Source organism: Lucilia cuprina, chromosome 6 (assembly GCF_022045245.1).
Source record: "Lucilia cuprina isolate Lc7/37 chromosome 6, ASM2204524v1, whole genome shotgun sequence".
NCBI lineage: Eukaryota > Metazoa > Arthropoda > Insecta > Diptera > Calliphoridae > Lucilia > Lucilia cuprina.
Window position 1 is genome coordinate 22,178,175 of NC_060954.1, and position 19,438 is coordinate 22,197,612.

The 19,438-nt window shown below is 28.5% G+C and overlaps 1 protein-coding gene across 4 annotated transcripts in view; it reads right to left on the reverse strand.

Annotated features, from left to right (window-relative positions):
* Positions 1–18,946, reverse strand: part of LOC111679980 — a 65,074-nt gene extending 46,128 nt beyond the window's left edge. For 3 of the 4 annotated variants that reach the window (XM_046954931.1, XM_046954928.1, XM_046954930.1), the window contains exons 1-2: positions 18,485–18,946; positions 4,404–4,466 (exon numbers count right to left, since the gene is read on the reverse strand). In XM_046954931.1, the coding sequence (XP_046810887.1) occupies positions 4,404–4,466; positions 18,485–18,877 (456 nt within the window). In that variant the 5' untranslated portion in view covers positions 18,878–18,946. The remainder of the gene's footprint in view (positions 1–4,403; positions 4,467–18,484) is intronic. The other variant, XM_046954929.1, reaches the window with a different exon arrangement.
* Positions 18,947–19,438: the final 492 nt, after the last annotated feature.

Sequence of the window (19,438 nt, forward strand, 5' to 3'; positions counted from 1 at the left end):
GCTTTAACCGTTTAGGCTGTGCGATGATGAATCAGTCAATCAGTCAGTCAGTCAGTCAGTAACGTTAGAATTTTATATATATAGATTGAACCTAGAAACATGAAATTAGCATGTAGGGCCTTGACTGGGTAAGCACCTATAAAAAGGACTTTTTGGTACTTTTTCGTTCCACAAAAGGTACTTTTTTGAATTTTCTATAATATTGAACTTAGAAACACCAAATTTAGAACGTAGGACCTTGACTAGGTAAAAACCTATAAAAAGGGACTTTTTGGTACTTTTTCGTTCTACAAAAGGTACTTTTTGAATCTTTTATAATATTGAACCTAGAAACATGAAATTTAGAATGTAGGGCATTGACTAGGTAAGAACCTATGAAAAGGGACTTTTTGGTATTTTTTCGTTCTACAAAAGGTACTTTTTTGAATTTTCTATAATATTGAACCTAGATTCATGAAATTTAGCATGTTGGGCCTTGACTAGGTAAGAACTAGCAAAAAGAGACTTTTTGGTAGTTTTTCTTTCGACAAAAGGTACTTTTTGAATTTTCTACAATATTGAACTTGAAAACATGATTTTAAGTATGTATGTCCAGAATACAAAAAACTTTTTGGTACATTTTCGTTCTACAAAAGGTACTTTTTGAATTTTCTATAATATTGAACCTAGAAACATAATGTAGAGCCTGGATTAAGTGGGAACCCATAAAAGGGATGTTTTTGGTACTTATTCGTTCTTCAAAAGGTACTTTTTAAAATTTCTATAATATTGAACCTAGAAATATGAAGTTAAGCATGTAGAGCCCGGATTAATTTAGGTCGTATAAAATGGGCTACAATTGGTATTTTTGGATCTTTTGTAATAATATTCGTAATGACTGTTTTTAACACATCATGGTGAAGGGTATATAAGATTCGGCACAGCCGAATATAGAACTTTTACTTGTTTTTTAATTTCTTTTTTTTCAACGCCATTTTTTCCTTTCACTTTATATTCTCTTAAATTTTATAATTTTATATTCAGAACTTTACTTTCTACTATGTATCCTTTTTAATATTTTCTTTTATCTAATTCATATTTTAAATTTTTTTCTTAATCATGAGTTGTTATTTACTTTATATTTATTTTTTGTTGTTAATATAAATATTATTATTCATTATTATAATTATTATTACTATCATTATTATTGTTATATATTATAACCAAATTTTTCCCAGCTGATGTATATTTACTAAAAATCTGCTCTTAAATTCACAGTACTTCATAGTATCAAAATACACGTACACTATTGTGGAAATATTAAAAAAGCATGTGCAGGATGTGTAGGTTCGAACAAATGAGTTATAATCACACTCGACTTGCTTAACTTAGAAACGGAATATTACTCGTCTCGCTCGTTGAGAGTTGTGTAGTGTTTGATATAATTAGGCAAAAACATCTTAATGGCAGCAAAAACATCTAGAAATCTACGAGTGATCAATGTGATCAGTTCGAACTTTTACGTACAAGCAGCCTTTATACTTTGTAACCATAGTACTTCGCTACACAACACGATCGTAAACAAACCTCTTAAGAAGGGCGTAAAAAAACAAAAATTTTATTTAGTTGCTTCAAAGCATTCAACAAAGCATGTTAATGTGAGAAGGGTATATATAAGTTTGTCATTCCGTTTGTAATTTCTATAATATAATTTTCCGGCCCTATAAAGTACATATATTCTGGATCCTTATAGATAGCGGAGTCGATTAAGCCATGTCCGTCTGTCTGTCTGTTAAAATCAGTTTTTAGAGGACCCCAGATATCGGCGAGATCCGAATCTTCATAATTCTATTAGACATGCTTTCGAGAAGATCGCTATTTAAAATCAGCAAAATCGGTCGGTAAATAACGGAGATATGAGCAAAAATCCGAGACAACCTCTGAAAATTTCATCAAAAAATTGTTATAAAAGCAACAACAACACTGTATATAGAAAAAGATGTACACGTGTGTGTGTAGATGTAGATCCAAACATACAAAAAATACACAGCAAAAAATATGATTTGCATTTTTTGTTAAAATAAAATAATTTTCCCTTTTGTTTTGCAAATATATTTTTTAATGAACAGAAAAAAGTATTTAAAACGTTTTCAATTATATGAGAGTACATTGTGAGTTATTGTACAATAATTTTTATGCGAATAATGTAAGTTTGAAATTTAAAACTAACACAAATTTTTTCCAAGTGCTTTTTAAAACATTTTTTTTACGATAAACAAAAACAAAATCTACGTCTCGTCAATGTTTAAGGTATTTTCAGACTACAATACTGAATATTAATACTTGTCAGAAAATCATGTAGTATAATACAATTTCGTAGTCTAAATACAATTGGATTGATTATGACAAAAAATACTTCTGATTTTTATGACATACCGACCGTATTTTAAAGTTTTTGAAAAATTTCAAAAATTTCTAATTTTTCATATGTATCAAAGTTTTAATTAAAAAAGAAACGTTAGAAACAATTTTCATCTGAAAAAAATAAACAGGCAAGTAAAATAAATTAAACATAAACGAAAAATTTAAGAACACAGTTGAATTTATAAAGGTAAGAATTGATAAAGATTTTTTCTTATGTATTTTTCTTACAGATTTTTTGATATACCGACCAAATTCATAATATTTTTATTTTGAAATGTATTAATACTCAGTATTGTAGTCTGAAAATACTTTTACCAGCAGTGAATTAGAGGTCGAAGTCGACCGGCTTCGAGTCGGAGCTTAGCAGCCGCCGAACTATATTTAGTTGCTTGAGCCGCCGCCGAAACATTCGGCTTAAATCGACTCAAAATTTTTTAATGATTTTATTAACTAGACTGTAAGATCAATTATGTTTAAAATACACTATGTTGAAGGGTATATAAGATTCGGCACAGCCGAATATAGCACTCTTAATTGTTTAAATTTCAATTTATTACAAATTATGAAATTTATTACCAATTATGGAATACATTGAGTAAAAAAATTTTTTTTATATTTTTTAGCCATTGATTATTTGCATTTTGTCGATTAAAAGTAAACTCCAAATTATACTAATTGTATTTTATTTTTGTAACAATGCGTTTTGTTTAAATACACAAAAATTTTATAAAATCACTCATAAGTTGTCTCGAAACACTTCGAAACAACATCAACTTCATTTTAAACTTTGGCCGCACTATAGACAGTATTCATAAAATAAACGAGTGAATTGTAAATCATTTTTTACGAACTCGTCTAATATTTACTGTAGCTGTGTAAATAAATAAAGTACAGAAGTAATGGATACAAAACATAATTTTGCAAACAAAGATTTATAAAACAAGTATCAATGTATAGTCGGGCGTAGCCGACCATATGATACCCTACATAATAGATCATTTAAATTAATTATAGGAGGGGGTTGTATGGGGGCTAGTCGAAATAATGGACCGATTTTAACCATTTTCAATAGGCTTCGTCCTTGGGCCAAAAAAAAGAATTTGTACCTTGCGCACAAGGTTTACATGGACAGCCAGCTAGACGGACGGACATAGCTTAATCGACTCAGAAAATGATAAGCAAAACACTCGTACAATTGTGTTTGGGAAGATGTATTAAAAAATTAATCTTTTTCATCAAAGCAATTCAAAATTATGTGTTTTTAAAAGCAAATAATTCGAAACAGTGGCAGTTTCCTTAAAAAAAAAGAAGGAAAAGTAGAAACAATTATAAATACCACAAGTCTGTTAGATTCTAATAAAATTACTATATAAACATTTCATTTCCAAGTTGTCAATAAAAAAATGCCAATGAAGGAAGATCAAACAGAGATTAAAATAGAAAATATTGTATTGCTAGCTTACAAACAAATTTTGTCAAAATTTTTGGCATATCACCATGTGATGAACATTATACAAAATAAAATAATTTGTTTTAACAATATCTAATATTCATGAACCGATTTTACTGGCTTTAAACATCTAAATTTTTAAAACCACATCTTATTGAGTTATTAAAGAGTCTTAAGGATAAACTTTTACATGGCATACAAGATTTTATAAATAAAACTGTCAAAAAGGGTTTTCAAAGTTACGAACACAATATCTTCGATGTGATGAAGAAAATATGACGTTAAATACGGATTCATTATCTAAATCCGATTTTCGAATAAATGACCTTTGAAAAAATATTTTTTTTTTTAAATTTACAAGAACTGAAACTCACTTAATATGAAATGCGCATGTAAAATATTCAAATAAAGCAACATAAAGCTTTTACTTTTAAAACTAATTTAAGATGTATAAAAAATAAGTTATTAAAAATTCGGAGTTAAACAGGATCGGGTAAAATTTTAATATCTAAACAATATACATTTAATATAAGTATTATTAGTAACTTACCTTTCTTTTGCAATAGTCGAGAATTGCTGATGTTGGCTCATGATCATTTTGATAGTCGTCAGACTGCGGCAAATTCCAACGATTTATAAAACAAAAAGAACTATTCAAATCACTTTGAAACATTTTTCAAGAATTTCAACCATAAAATTATTAAAAATAATAAGGTAGTAAGTGTCACTTAAGCGTGTCTTTTTTGAGTATAAATTTTGTTAAATAAACTGTTGTTTTTAAAATAATTACATATTGTAGGAACAATTATTAAATTTTTTATATTTTAATATTAATGTTAATTGTTTAAGAATTTTATTTATAATCAAAAATTAAATATTTTTAAATCAAACAATAACAGGAAAAGTTTTTTGTATAATAATAAAATTGTAAAACTAAAGTGTTTTAAGAACGAGTTAAGTTCCTACACATATATACCGAACTTTTGGAATCACTTAACCTCTTATTCGTAATCTAAATTAAATGCAAATTGTGAATTAAAAATTTACACTAGAGATGCCCAAAAAATATCGATTTTGTTTGATGGGTCTTATTTTGTTTTTGTCTAACTGGTAGTCCAATTTGAGAAATGGAACACGCTTCGGAAATCGATTGAAAAGTGTAAAATTGGGAAGACAAATGTCAACACAACCAAATCATTCCATAATTTATTATTTTTTATCTCCAGATGTCGAATTTTTAAATGGGAACTTATTTCATTTTAAAAATTTTCATATGAAATAAATCCCCCAAAATAGAACTTTTTAGTACTATTGATAATAAAGTTCCCTATTGATAATAAAGTTCCCTATTGATAATAAAGTTCCCTTTAATAGATCAGGGTGTTGTGTATGTGCATAAAAGCCAAAGAGAGAGTACTGACCAAAGAATTACGTTATTTTTTGGAAAACGAATACTGCCGGTCCACACTAGGAAACTTTTATTGGGAAACTTTTTATTTTGCATGAGAGAGAAAGAGAAGGAATATCATTCATCTCTCTCGCGGTACGGAGTTTCCCGTACTCGGAAACTTGTTTTGTTATTCTTCTCATTCGTACAACAACAAATCAATGCAATAAACACATAGTTTCTGAAACAAAAGTTTCTATATGTGGACATTTAGGAAACTTCAAAAGAGAATTAAGAAAATGTTTATCTACGAAAGTTTCCTAGTGTGGACCAGCACATACTAAATCAAAAAATCTGTTATAATTGAAACAAAGCTTTTACTACTTTTTGCAATTTTTAAAATTTTATAATTTGCAATGTTAAAAGTGGGCTGCTTTCTGTTTTAGAAGTATAAGTGAAACAGATAGTTCCTAAAGCAAGGCATACACGATACAACCACTGATACAATGTGAGAAGGCTGTTTACGAAATTTCAAAGTGTGCAGGATTGCTTTAAGAAGGTGTGAGTTGGATGTACGAAAGATCAAAATGTTTTCATATTTTTGCAAGTTCTTTAAACCAGCGTTCATATTGTTCTAATTATTAAGATTTTCGGCAATTCACACGTACATAACCCGATCGTAAATAAAACTCATTGCAAGAGCGTAAAAAATACAGAAATTGCAAACAGAATATGTAAAAACAACAACATATTTTTCAAACAAGAGAGTAACTTGCAAAAAACTCATACTCTCCAAAAACTTTTCAGGAATGCATAATAGAAAAAATACATAAAAACGATATTTTTAATACTTTTTTTTAAACATTTTATATAAAAAATCTAATCTTTGTGAATAAATTAACATTTTTCTTTTCTTTGGATATGTTTAATCTGTAAAATTTACCATTTTACTTGTTATAAAACTTGATCATAACAAGCGTAATTAGGAAATATTTTTTCTAAGTGTTTTTTTGCACTTTCTCACCACTGCAATAACAGTTTCTCTTTCTGCGCTTGGCTGCTTCAAACGGGTTGCAACATAAAAATGTTAGTCGTACAACATTATTCTACTTTACTCTTCATTTTGTGGTGACCGCAAAGCGAGAAAAATCGTGTGTGCGTAAAAAACAAGTAAGAGTTTTATATTCGGCTTTGTCGAATCTTATATACCCTTCACCATGGTGTGTTAAAAAAACAGTCAGCACCAAAAAGTCCTCTTTTACAACACTTTCTTCGGGCTCAACATGCTTAAATTCATGTTTCTAGATCAGCCAAGCGCAGAAAGAGAAACTGTTAGTGTAGTGGTGAGAAAATACTAAAAAAACACTTAAAAATTTTTTTCCTAATTACGCTTGTTATGATCAAGTTTTAAAACAAGTTTTACAGATAAAACAATATCCAAAGAAAATAAAATGTTTATTTCTTCACAAAGATTAAATGTTTTATATAAAATGTTTAAAAAAGTATTAAAAATATCGTTTTTATGTATTTTTATTATTTTGCAAGTTATTCTCTTGTTTGCAAATGATGTTGTTGTTTTTACAAATTTTATTTGCAATTTCTGAAACAAAGCGAAGCCAGAATTCCTTTAGTGCAAATTCGTTGAAAAAAGTGCTAAATTCATATCAAGTTTTTAAAAGTCCATTAAGCCACGTCTACCCGTCTGTGCGGCTGGCTGCCAACGTATAATGTACAGACCGCAATTTTTTACTTAATTCAAGGAGATGTTTTATATTAAAAATGCAAAACACTATTTCAAATTTTAAAATACCCCTTTACAAAATCAATAAGGGGTAATTTCAAAAAACTTCAAACAAAAAAGTAGGATTTTGAACATAACCCTCGGTACACATATTTTTTTATGTAAATATGGAATTTAAAGTTCTCCAAAATTTTCAAATTCGTTACGGTCCAGATTTTATCGATGTTTAAAGTTCATATTTTTTTTTAATTTGTTTCAACAAGCATTAAATGTAACATCGTGTATTTACTAAACTGTTTATCCGATATTAATCGTTTTAGTTCCCAATTAAAGCCTATGTCTTTTAGTTTCATAATATTCAAGATATTTAAAAATTTTTATTTGTTGATGAACACAAAAATAAATTTAAAATTTTAAAACAAAAATTATATTGTTTATGAACAAAAAATTAAAATTTTTGAAATTTGAATGGAAATGATGTGGATTATTTTACTAAAAGTTGATTTACTTGAAATTCCCTCATTGTCCCATTCTGAAATTTGTATATTTTATTGAAAACATTATAAGCAATCTTATGTGAAGGAATAAAGAAAATATAAGGTGCCTTTTTTGAGATATCCTTGACTAAAACGTTGTTTGATATCTTGATTCATACCTTAAAACAGAAATATTTTAAATAACATATTTTCAAACTGCAAAACGTAACTTTTAATTAGGAACTAAAATGATAAATATTTTAGAAAATATACGATGTCAAATTTAATACTTGTTGAAAAAAATCTTAAAAAATTTAACTTTGAACCTTAATAAAGAGCTTTTAGGAAACAATATAAATGTTGATATAACAAATGAATATGAGGGTTATCAAATACGCAAGTTTGTAATTCTGGAATAAATTGTCAATAATATTTTCGAAATTAAAAAAAAAATTAAGAAAAATAAATTTAAAAAATTTGGTAAGAATAAAAAGAACTAGTTATATTGAATCTTTTTTTCTGGGTTGATTGATAGGTTTCCAAAAGTAGCACAAGCACCCCAAAATCGGTACTAATTTTCTCTAAATTTAACAGCACTTCTGAAGGATGGTGCAAAATTAAATATAACCTCAATAAGTTTTATAGGATCTTAAATTGGTCTATCAAATTCCAAAACAATCGATCCATATCCAAGCGTCCATAATAACTTGCTTAAAATCATCTGCTGAGATTAAATTGTTCATAATCGAGTTTACCCTTATATATGTAAATCCTCTTTCAGAAAATAAATTTTTTCTTAATAAATTATTAAAACATATTAGTATTATGATACATTCGAAAAAATGATTTGTTTTAAAACATCCTTCTTAGAGCTCGGTCCGCGATAAAAATCATTAAGATCGTATTCCGAAAACAAAACCGATACACGATAATAAAATTTAAGCATAAATCTAATAAATGAGCAAATCTTGGTAAAACGTGTTGTGTTGGTGCGTAAGTAAGATTCGGCATTCCCGAACTTTTACCTGTTTTGACATGCTCATGCATTTTTATTTTATTGTATATTTTAAATTTTAAGGTTTTTTTTTCAAAAAAATGTTTTTGAAAGATGTTAGCCTTTTTACCATGTAGTCACTTCACAATTATTGCACAATAATATTAAAATAATTCACTTCTTAATTTAATTTACAGTGTAAATTATAAATTACAATAAACATATGCAAAATTTTTTTTTAGAGAATTTCTTAAAATTTCACAAAACATCTCAAAACTAAATTTTTGCAGTTCTCTAGAGTCTAGACAAATTAAACTTTAAAGTTCTTTAATTATAAAAAGTGCAAAATAAAAGAAAAATGCACTTTTAATGCTAAAAATTTCTAGAAAAAAACAAAAAAGTGCTAAAAATCATATAGCACTTTTTTCTAAAAAATGAGTGCAGCCGACGAAAAAAAGTGCTAGAATTGCACTTATGGCAACACTGAAAGCGACATTAACCTACTTTGTTGAATTCTGTCCAGCAACTAAAGATAATTTTTGTAATTTCTAGGCTCTTGCTATGAGTTTTATTTATGACCGGGTTATGTACGTGTGAATTTCCGAAAATCTTCGTAATTAGAACAATATGAACGCGCAACGCTGGTTTAGACATCCGTACTCTTCTACACAAAATTTTGACAGATCATATTACTTGTGTGATCGTGTAAAGCCGGCTTAAGAAGATTTAAATTTTAAAATAACCCCGTGTCTATATTAGGTAAATATTTATTATGCTAAACATCAAATAAACGAATAAGGGTGTTATTTTTGGTCGTAAGAAAAATTTTCATATGGGCAATGCGAAAACGTGGACCGATAATACACATTTTCAATACCAAACAACCCTTACCTATAAGAAATATTTGTGAGAAATTTGAACTGCGTTCGGACTCTATCGTACTTCCATCAAACAGACAGCAGACGGACAGACAATGCTAGATCGTTTTAGAATTTAATAATAATCCACAAAATATATAGTTTTGTGTCTATGATCAATATTTCCATGTGTTACAAGTGGAATGGCAAAAACAATAAAGTTTGTTCAAACTTGGGAGATACTGCGTTTAAAAATATGAATTGTTCATGAGGAGATTTTTTCTCTTTTAAAATTTAAAAAAAAAAATACAAAAACGGCTCCCCTTGGCGAATTTCCTATTAAGATAACATAGGAATGACAAAAACGAATAAAACTAAAACAAACATATCTATGTATGCATACGAATCAAGATCAAAACAAGTATGAATGTATAGTCGGGCGTAGCCGACCATATGATACCCTACACCAGTCAGTATGTACGTTAAAAATGGGGATTATTAAAAAAATAAAGCATTTGGTTTGTTTTTTAACTTTTTTCGGAATATTTTTACTTTTTTGGCAAAAAAAAGAGATTTTTTTAAGAGGGCTCAAAGGGGAGTAGGGCAAAATATGGATCTATCCATAAACATGTTGGTAGGGGGACGTAAGTCTTCTTCAATATTATTTATGTAGAATTTAAAAGTGTTATTAGTGTTTGCAGGTGAATTTTGACCTTTAAGTCATTTTCTGAAGGGGAGTTTGTATGGGGGATAGGGTCAAATGAAGCCCGATCATTGAAAAAATCGGTAGTGTCATTTAAAGTTCTATAAAACTAAGTTTTGTCGACTTTTGTTAACATAATAGATCATTAACATTAATTATAAGCCAAAAGGCCCTATTTGGGGGGTACGGTTGTATGGGTGCTAGTCGAAATAATGGACCGATTTTAAACATTTTCAATAGGCGACCTGTACCTTGCGCACAAGGTTTACATGGACAGCCAGACGGACGGACATAGCTTAATCGACTCAGAAAATGATTCTAAGCCGATTGGTATACTTTAAGGTGGGTATAAGACGAATATTTTTGTATGTTACAAACATCAGCACAAACCCAATATACCCTCCCCACTAAAGTGGTGTATTCTGGTTTTAATTCGAAAACGCCTAAAAAGGTGGCGTATGGTCCCTCTTTTACCCTATGCCCCTAATTGCATTTATTCATCTGCTTTTGTTTTTGTAGAATCTATGTACTATTGGCTATCGAAATAATGTTTTTACCGTACTATTCAAACCAGGATTGATTCAAGTACGGAATTGTTAATTATTTTTTTATCAAAGGGAATACACCTAGTGATTTGAATTTTCCAATCAGTGTTCGTGAGGGATTTTATATCCGGAATATTTATATCCTAAGATAGTTGAATCCAATTTTGACGAAAGAACTTGCTCATTCTGAAAAAGTTTCTCCTCCTGCTATCTCTAGGATTATATTCATTCCCACAGTTTTAATAATTTCAAGTGACCTTATGGGATTTTCTCGATTTTCTTTTTATTTCGAAATTTCAAATAGGAGGGATGCCAAGGCCACATACAAACTTTACATTTTGGTTAATAAATTGGCGGACTACCAATTGGGGGCGTTGCTATATGAATAAAACTTAAAAAATTCTTAATCTGGGAAACTAAAAGAGCTAGCTTCTTAAAGGGGGCATGAACCCCCCATATAAATTAAATAGAAAATTTTGTATATCTGAGAAACTATTAGAGCTAAAATCCTCAAATTTGCAATAACAACTAATTGGTGTTGTCGTTTATCTGGGAAACTAATAGACCTAAAATCTTCAAATTTTGCACGAAGAAATTTAATGGGCTGACTTTCATAAGGAGTGGTTGAACCTCCCATATGAATTAAATAGAAAAAATCGTTTGTCTAGGATACTATTAGAGCAAAAATCCTTTGACATAAATGTCAACATTTGGGCAATAAATTAACGGACTAGCAAATTGGAACCTGCCATATTAAATATACAAATTCGTATATCTGAGAAACTATTAGAGCTAGAAAATTCAAACTTTACATGAAAAACTGTAACATTTAAAGAAAAAATGTCGGATTTTCAGTTGGACTTTGGCATCTCCCATATGAATACATACATATAAATATAAAATTTTGTGTATCTGGGAAATTATTATATTATTAAAATTTTTAATAGGTTACATTAAAATCTAAATTAACATTTTCATAAATTGGCGAACTTGCAATAATTTGCATGACATCCCCAATATGTAAAAGATTTATATTTGAAAACTATTATAGTTAGAATTTTCAAAATCGTGTTTTTTATTTACATTGCTTTAAAGGTAGCAAAGCACACTAAGCACAAATATTTTTTAAGTTATTCCTTAAGTTATTCTGACGGTTAAAATAATTTTTGTATAAAAACCGTCAATATACGTAATGTTAAAAAATAACTAGACATTGAGTAGATGGGAGTTAAAGTCACAATTAGTTTACAATTTTTATGGCCGATATTTAAAAATAAAATATTTAAAGCAATGTCATTAGTTCTTTGTGATCAGTATTTTCCGGTAAATCGTTTTTATGTAAGCAACATAAATAAAAACCTCAATTAATAATTTTGAAGATTCTAACTGTAATAGTTTTCCAGATAAACAATTTGTTACAATTCGTCAAGTTTTCCGAACGTTAATTTGAGATTTTATTGTTATCAATGAAAAATTTTAAAAATCTAACAGTTTGGCAGATATATAATTTTGTATTTATTTCATTAGGAGGTGCCAAGACCCCATCGATAGACCTCTCGTTATTCTCTAAATGTTCACATGAATATCAAAGTTCAAGTAATATTTAATTCTAGCTCTAATAACTTTTCTGATATACTAATTTTTCCGTTTAGTTCATATGAGGACTCACAGCCCCTCATATGACAATCCACCCCTTTTTTGCTCCAAATTGTTCAGATAAATATTAAAGTTCTTTTTGCAAAATTAAAAGAATTTAGTTCTATTAGTTTTCTAGATAAACGAATTTTCGTATTTAGTTAATATGTTAGGTGCCGCTCCCCTCACAGGTACTCCGCCAATTTATTTCCCAAAATGTTTAAATGACTTAAATTTAATTATTACCAAAACAAACCTAGCCTATTGGCCATAATCGGTTACAAATTCCTACTTATAAAAGAATGTTAAAATTAGTCAAGCTACTTTTTGTTCTAAATAATCATATTGACACTAAAGTGGCTCCAACTGTTGAAGCCAACTGTTTATCTCAGATATACTGATTTCAAATTTTCTTAATATTGCAGTCGCTGGTCGCCTACTTGAAATTTCAACACAAAAAGTAGCCTATAGTTCCTTCCAGACACACGAAGAAACTGAAAAATTTATGGAAAATTGATACAGCCGTTTAGCTGCCTATAAAGTCCAAATAAACATACATACATACATACATACATACATACATACATACATACATACATACATACAAACATACATACATACATACTTACATACATACATACATACACACTTATTTTTTATATTGTTTAACTATTTTCAAATTTTAAATTAATATTAATACAATATTTTTAATAACCAACATTAATTACACAAAAAAAATAATTTAAACCTAACTTATTTCACACTTTATAAATAAACTTTTTTCTTTTCCAACAGCTGATTTTGATTTCAGTGTTGCCATTTGGTAGTTTGTTATTTAAATAAGTTATTGTTATTATTATTGATATACATATGTATGAACTTTTGGCATATAAATGAACTTTTGGCAACACTCAAATGATCTGAGTTTTGAAAATAAAGATTATTCAACTAAACGAAGAAATTTCGAAACAAAAAAGTTCGAGAAACCATTGATAATTTAAAATATTTTGAATACTCGATAATTTTCCGAAAATACGTTTTTTTTTTTGTTAAAACCTCGAAACAAAAATGTTCGAGATATTATCTATGCTTCTTGAAGGTTCGTTTTACGAAAAAAACTTTTCTAAATTGGAGGTAATTATTTGTTAATGATATTGTGATTTATCAATGCATTTTTAGAGACTATTTTTATTTTTTTTTTAAAGAAAGAAAAACGATAAAGTAACGCCTTTTTATTTTTGCAATCAAAAGAATAAAACATAACCATCCCTCTCGCCAATAGAAGTAAAAATTTTGTTCCCTTGAAATTTTAATTTCCCTCGAAGGGAAAATTGTGAACAATTCATGGATGGATGTTAACATTTTGGGAAAGATTAAGATTCTTACTCTAATAGTTTCCAAGATTAACGAAGTTTTGTATTTAATTTATATGGGAGGTGCCAAACTCCCTAACGCTAATCCAACCACTTTTTGTCTTAAATAATCATATTGACACTAAATTGGCTCCGACAAAATTTGAAGACTCTATCTGTTATATTTGTTCAATTCACAATCATTATTGTACCTACTAAAATGTAGTAAGAGTGATTGTGAACAGATCTTTGCAGCAAGTCATAAGTTTATATTCACAATGAAAAAAACAATCAAAACAAACAATGTCAAAAGATAAAAAATCAAAAAATATTAAATTAATTAATCATGCGAAATAAACCAAATTAATTTCTTTGAATTTTCAATTCTTTTATTTTCTTTATTCCACATTTTAAACTAATAAATAAAATGTTTTTAATAAAATTTTAGTTTTTTTTTTCTTTTTGTAAACAGCTTTTTGTTTTTGATTTCAGTGTTACCACTTTATCGTTTTTAATGCTAAAATCGTTTGAATTTTTGTTTATATATTGAAATAAACAATTGGCAACACTAATATTTCTTACAACATTCGAAAACATATGAAAAATTGTCATATGAGTTGTATAGAGCTTTTGCATAGAAAATACCAACACCATTGTTATGACTATTGTAGCAGCTGCTGACATACAACGCTACAACATCGATTGTGAATTGAACAATTATTTCAGATATACTAAATTTAATATTGTATATGTATAAATACATACTCATTTTTAAAATCGGTATATTATTTCGCCTAGCTCCCATACCATCGTATCAACGAATAGGGCCTTTCGACTCATAATTAAGTTATATGTTCTACGAGTATTATCTCAACAAAAGTAGGCAAAACTTAGTTTTATAGAACTTTTAATGACACTACCAATTTGACCCTAGAGCCATCCAAAATCCACTTCAAACAAGTAAGAGTGCTATATTCGGCTGTGCCGAATTTTATATACCCTTCACCATAGTGTATTTTAAACATATTAGTTTTATAAATTTTTTCCAAACTACATTACACCAAAAGCAAAACAAAATGAACAACAACAACGCTAAACGAAATAAAAAACAAAATACACAAGGCATCTAAAACAACCGACATCTAAACATACATACCGAAAAACACAGAAAAACAAAAACAAAATAAACAACGTAATGACGCCAACAGCATCCAAACATACAAAAAATATACAGCTGAATAAAACCAAATACATCATACGTGTACATTTTTTTCTAATATACAGTGTTGTTGTTGCTTTTTTAACAAAGCATGGAAAAAATATGACATTTTTTGATGAAATTTTCAGAGGTTGTCTCGGATTTTTGCTCATATCTCCGTTATTTACCGACCCATTTTGTTGATTTTAAATAGCGATCTTCTCGAAAGCATATCTAACAGAATTATTGAAGATTCGGATCTCGCCGATATCTGGGGTCCTCTAAAAACTGATTTCAATAGACAGACATGCGGACAAGGCTTAATCGACTCCGCTATCTATAAGGATCCAGAATATATATACTTTATAGGGTCGGAAAATTATATTATAGAAATTACAAACGGAATGACAAACTTATACTATTCTATAGTCTATTCTATAGTTTAGTTTATAGTCTAGTCTATCTAGAGTCTAACCTATAGCCTAGTTTATAGTTTAGTCTATAGTGTAGTCTACTGTTTAGTCTCTAGACTAGTCTATATAGTTCATAGCCTTTAGTTTAGCATAGTCTAAAAGTAAAATTAATTCGTTTGCTTCGCCACAACTTTTTGAAGTACAGTTTCGTTAAGATATCATTTAATTTTTTCACACCAATTATGTATTCTATACCTTTTACCATAAAATACATAATTCATAAAATTTTCCAAATACATACAATTATTTTATGAAAGTTTTCAATTATTTGCATTGAATAAAGAATGTTAATGAAAAAAACTATCATCGTGATCATAATAAATAGATGAATATTTGTAAGTAAATTTAGTTGGTAGGAAAATGTTTGTGCATAAATACAATTAAATACAATATTTATGATTGAATTAAGCAATTGTTTAATTAAATTTCATCAATTATTATAATTTTAAAGTCAATGAATTTTGATAATAATGTATTTACAACATCACTGCTAAGAGGGCGGATTTCTCCGGAAAATTGATTTATTGGTAATGAGAACATGGCGTGTAATGTAGCCCCTCCTATACCAAATGCTGCTTTTCCAGTTGGAGCGCACAGTAAAACCTTAACTAAATCCGCCTATGAAATCTGCCTATCTTTTGTCCTCGAATTTCTCTTTGACACGATCTGTTATGATTATGTTTTTGATATGAACATTATTTGAAACTTCCATTATCGTTGAATCTGTTGATATATAAGTGTCAATGAAATTAATTTCTGCTGGGAAAGTACTTTCATCATTTTCGTTGAATAATGGTGCATTATCCATCCAATATATGCCATGAACATGCGGAGATCTCTTTGTTGAAATTCTATTCTCCAATAGAATTTGACGACTTTATGTTCACCAAATATACCTCCAGCACTTTTAAAATATTTAAAAAGATGCCGTATTCTTTGGTTGAAGTATCGTGAATGTGTTATTGGATCAAGTCGTATTAAATTATATTTTTCCTGCGTGGTAAGATTCTTCCATTCTCCAATAGAATTTGACGACTTTATGTTCACCAAATATACCTCCAGCACTTTTAAAATATTTAAAAAGATGCCGTATTCTTTGGTTGAAGTATCGTGAACATGTTATTGGATCAAGTCGTATTAAATTATATTTTTTCCTGCGTGGTAAGGTTCTTCCTCAGTAATTACTCTATTTTGCACTACTTTTGCTAAAATAACTAGCAGTTCAGGCCATGTTGGTTAGGTCCCACTCTATTTCTCAAACATGTAGATATGCTATTTTTTATACGTGATAATTCCAACTTTTTATATGAATATAATATTTTGTCTACACGTGCACCTTCTTCCATAAAAATATTTCCATATCAAAATCTTTTGTTTACTGTTGTATACGTAAAATACAATATTGAACTTTTTAAATCTGAAACTAAAAGAGATTACAAAAAATTAAGTAAGTAAAAAAAATTTACTAAGAATTATTTAGAACTTTTTTATTCAAGAGCTTAAAATTTGAAATAAAAATTTCGAATAAGAAAACAAATTTCATGCTTTAATCTATTTCTTTTTAGAATAGTTTATTTCAAATGTACAGCTCCGAAAAAAGTACTAAATAAACAACGCTTTATAACCACGATCGGCAACTCCTATACACAGTTGTTCAATTCACAATCGATGTTGTAGCGTTGTATGCGTTGCATGTCAGCAGCTGCTACAATAGTCATAACAATGTTGTTGGTATTTTCTATGCAAAAGTTCTATACAACACTTACGACAATTTTTCATATGCTTTCGAATGTTGTAAGAAAATTCAGTGTTGTCAATTGTTTATTTCAGTATATAAATAAAAAATTCAATAGATTTTGGCATAACAAACGATAAAGTGGTAACACAGAAATTACAAACAAACAGCTGTTTACCAAAACAAAAATAAAATTTTATTAAAAACTGTTTATTTATTAGTTTAAAATTTGGAATAATAAAAATAATAGAATTTTAAATAAAAATTAAAAAATTAATTTGGTTTATTTTGCTCGTTTAATTAGTTAATATTATTTTTTTACTTTTGACATTGTTTGTTTAGATTTTTTTTTTTTTATTGTGAACATAAACTTATGACAAAAATCTGTTCACAATCACTGCTGCTACAATATACAACTTGTTGTAAAAATACGAAATACAGAGAAATCAAAACAATTTGTTATGGAAATATTTAATAATATGCAAAATATGCTATAAAAATGTTGGAAATATGCAAATTTAAAGCAAAATATACAATTTATGCATTTATAACAAAATATGCAACAACAAATCTATGCCACTTTGTAGCAAATTCTTTGATTCGAATAGAAAACTAGTTAAAAGTTATTTTGAGTTACTGGTTACAAACATGCATTTGCATAGAAATCCTTGCCCTGATGTCGGAAAAATGGTCGACAGGAATATGTTTGTAAATACACAAATCATTCTAATAATTTGTTGGCATCTGCATGATCTTTCTACAATAAGTCATGGTCCAACCGTAACTCAATATAAATTTTTCTGGACCTAATAAAAATTTGTTCCACACATGAATAAATGTTAGTACAATCATTACGGGAACAAAACTTTTGCCGAGTTATCTAAAAACTAGATAGTTAAATGGGTTTTAATAAAATGAAGTTTGCTGGTGGAGGGTATTTAAGATTCGGCACAGCCGAATATGGTACTCTCAATACCTATTTTTTCATACATAATACACTAAAGCCGGCTTCACACATGCACACAAGTAATATGACCTGTCAAAATTTTGTTTAGAAGAGTATAGATGAGATAGTCTAAACGCAATATGTAATTAAACCATCTCACATTGAAAGAAAATACGGATGGAACAGTCGTATTTCTCAATTCATTTTTTGAATGATTTAAAAAAGCAAGCAAGTCTCATTAGATCAGGGATGTATTTTTATGTAAACAGATACAAAAAAGCTTTTTCCATCTTACTTCGTATAAACACAAAAAATATAAATCATACGACTTTAATTCTGTTTTTGTTATACGGATGGAATTTCATTTTATTTTTTCGTTAGACTTTACGTACGTAAAGTTTGATCGTGTGAAGTGCCCTTAAAACGCATCGTTTGAAAGGTATTCATGCAAAAAATGGTCCAAGGGGAACCCTAATGTACCTTAATAACATATTGTAGAACCTAACGAAAAAAATTCATATTTTTTAGTAGGTTTATTAATTTATGTGAACCTATAAAAAACATTAAAAATAATGAAATTTCGCTTTACCATAATTTCTGTAATACTATCGGCTAACATTGAAGAACCAGCAGCTACTTGTTGATAAATTGATCCAAATCGTGAAGAAGAAGCTCTACTTATATTATCATGACATTCATGTCTTCTTGTTAGTGATTCGGAAAAGGCTCCGTAAATGCTAGCATCTCTATCATCTACAATATTATGATTGCCGAGAGAAATAGTTTTGTGTACGTTTCGTCGTTTTTCAATACTATTATCTCGAGAAATATTTCTTAACTCCTTTGAATTTGTTTGCGAATTATTGAGAGAATCCTCTTGGTTTTCCCCAGCAGTACCTCTGTATAACAAAGGGAGATCTTGACGTTCGAGAACGTTTATTTGACCATCCCAATCTGTAAGAATAGCATTACTGCTCAACATTTTTTATTTCACTATTATTTCTTTATTTAATACTTTTTTATTTTATAACTAAATATTTTTAGATATATTTGATTTTTTCAACTGAACGAGTGGATATTGTGTGTTGGTTCAAGCAAATTAAAAGCTGTATTGTGATTGTTTTGATTTCTCTCTCATTTTAAAATTATACACTCATTTAATGTAAAATTGTCATAACTCATAATTCGGTACCACAAAATACTCGCTTTTTAAATGTCTCTTTAGTTTAAATTTAGATAAGAAACATATTAACTTCTACTATTCGGGTGTTACTTTCAAATACCACGATTTGTTTAAAATTTTTTTAAGAAATAGTAAAATGTCATTAAACATTCAAAGACGTTTTTCTAGAAGAGATGTTTTTTAAATTATGCCAGTCTTGCAGTAAATAAGCGATATGTACGTGATAACCCTACAGTCTCTTATCAGTAAACGTCCGCAATTATAAACACAAATACAACTTCAATAAAATTTAATGAAGGGCTTGCTGAGACGACTTTATTGAAGACGACATCGTAAGTACAACTTGACTTGTCAGAAGTA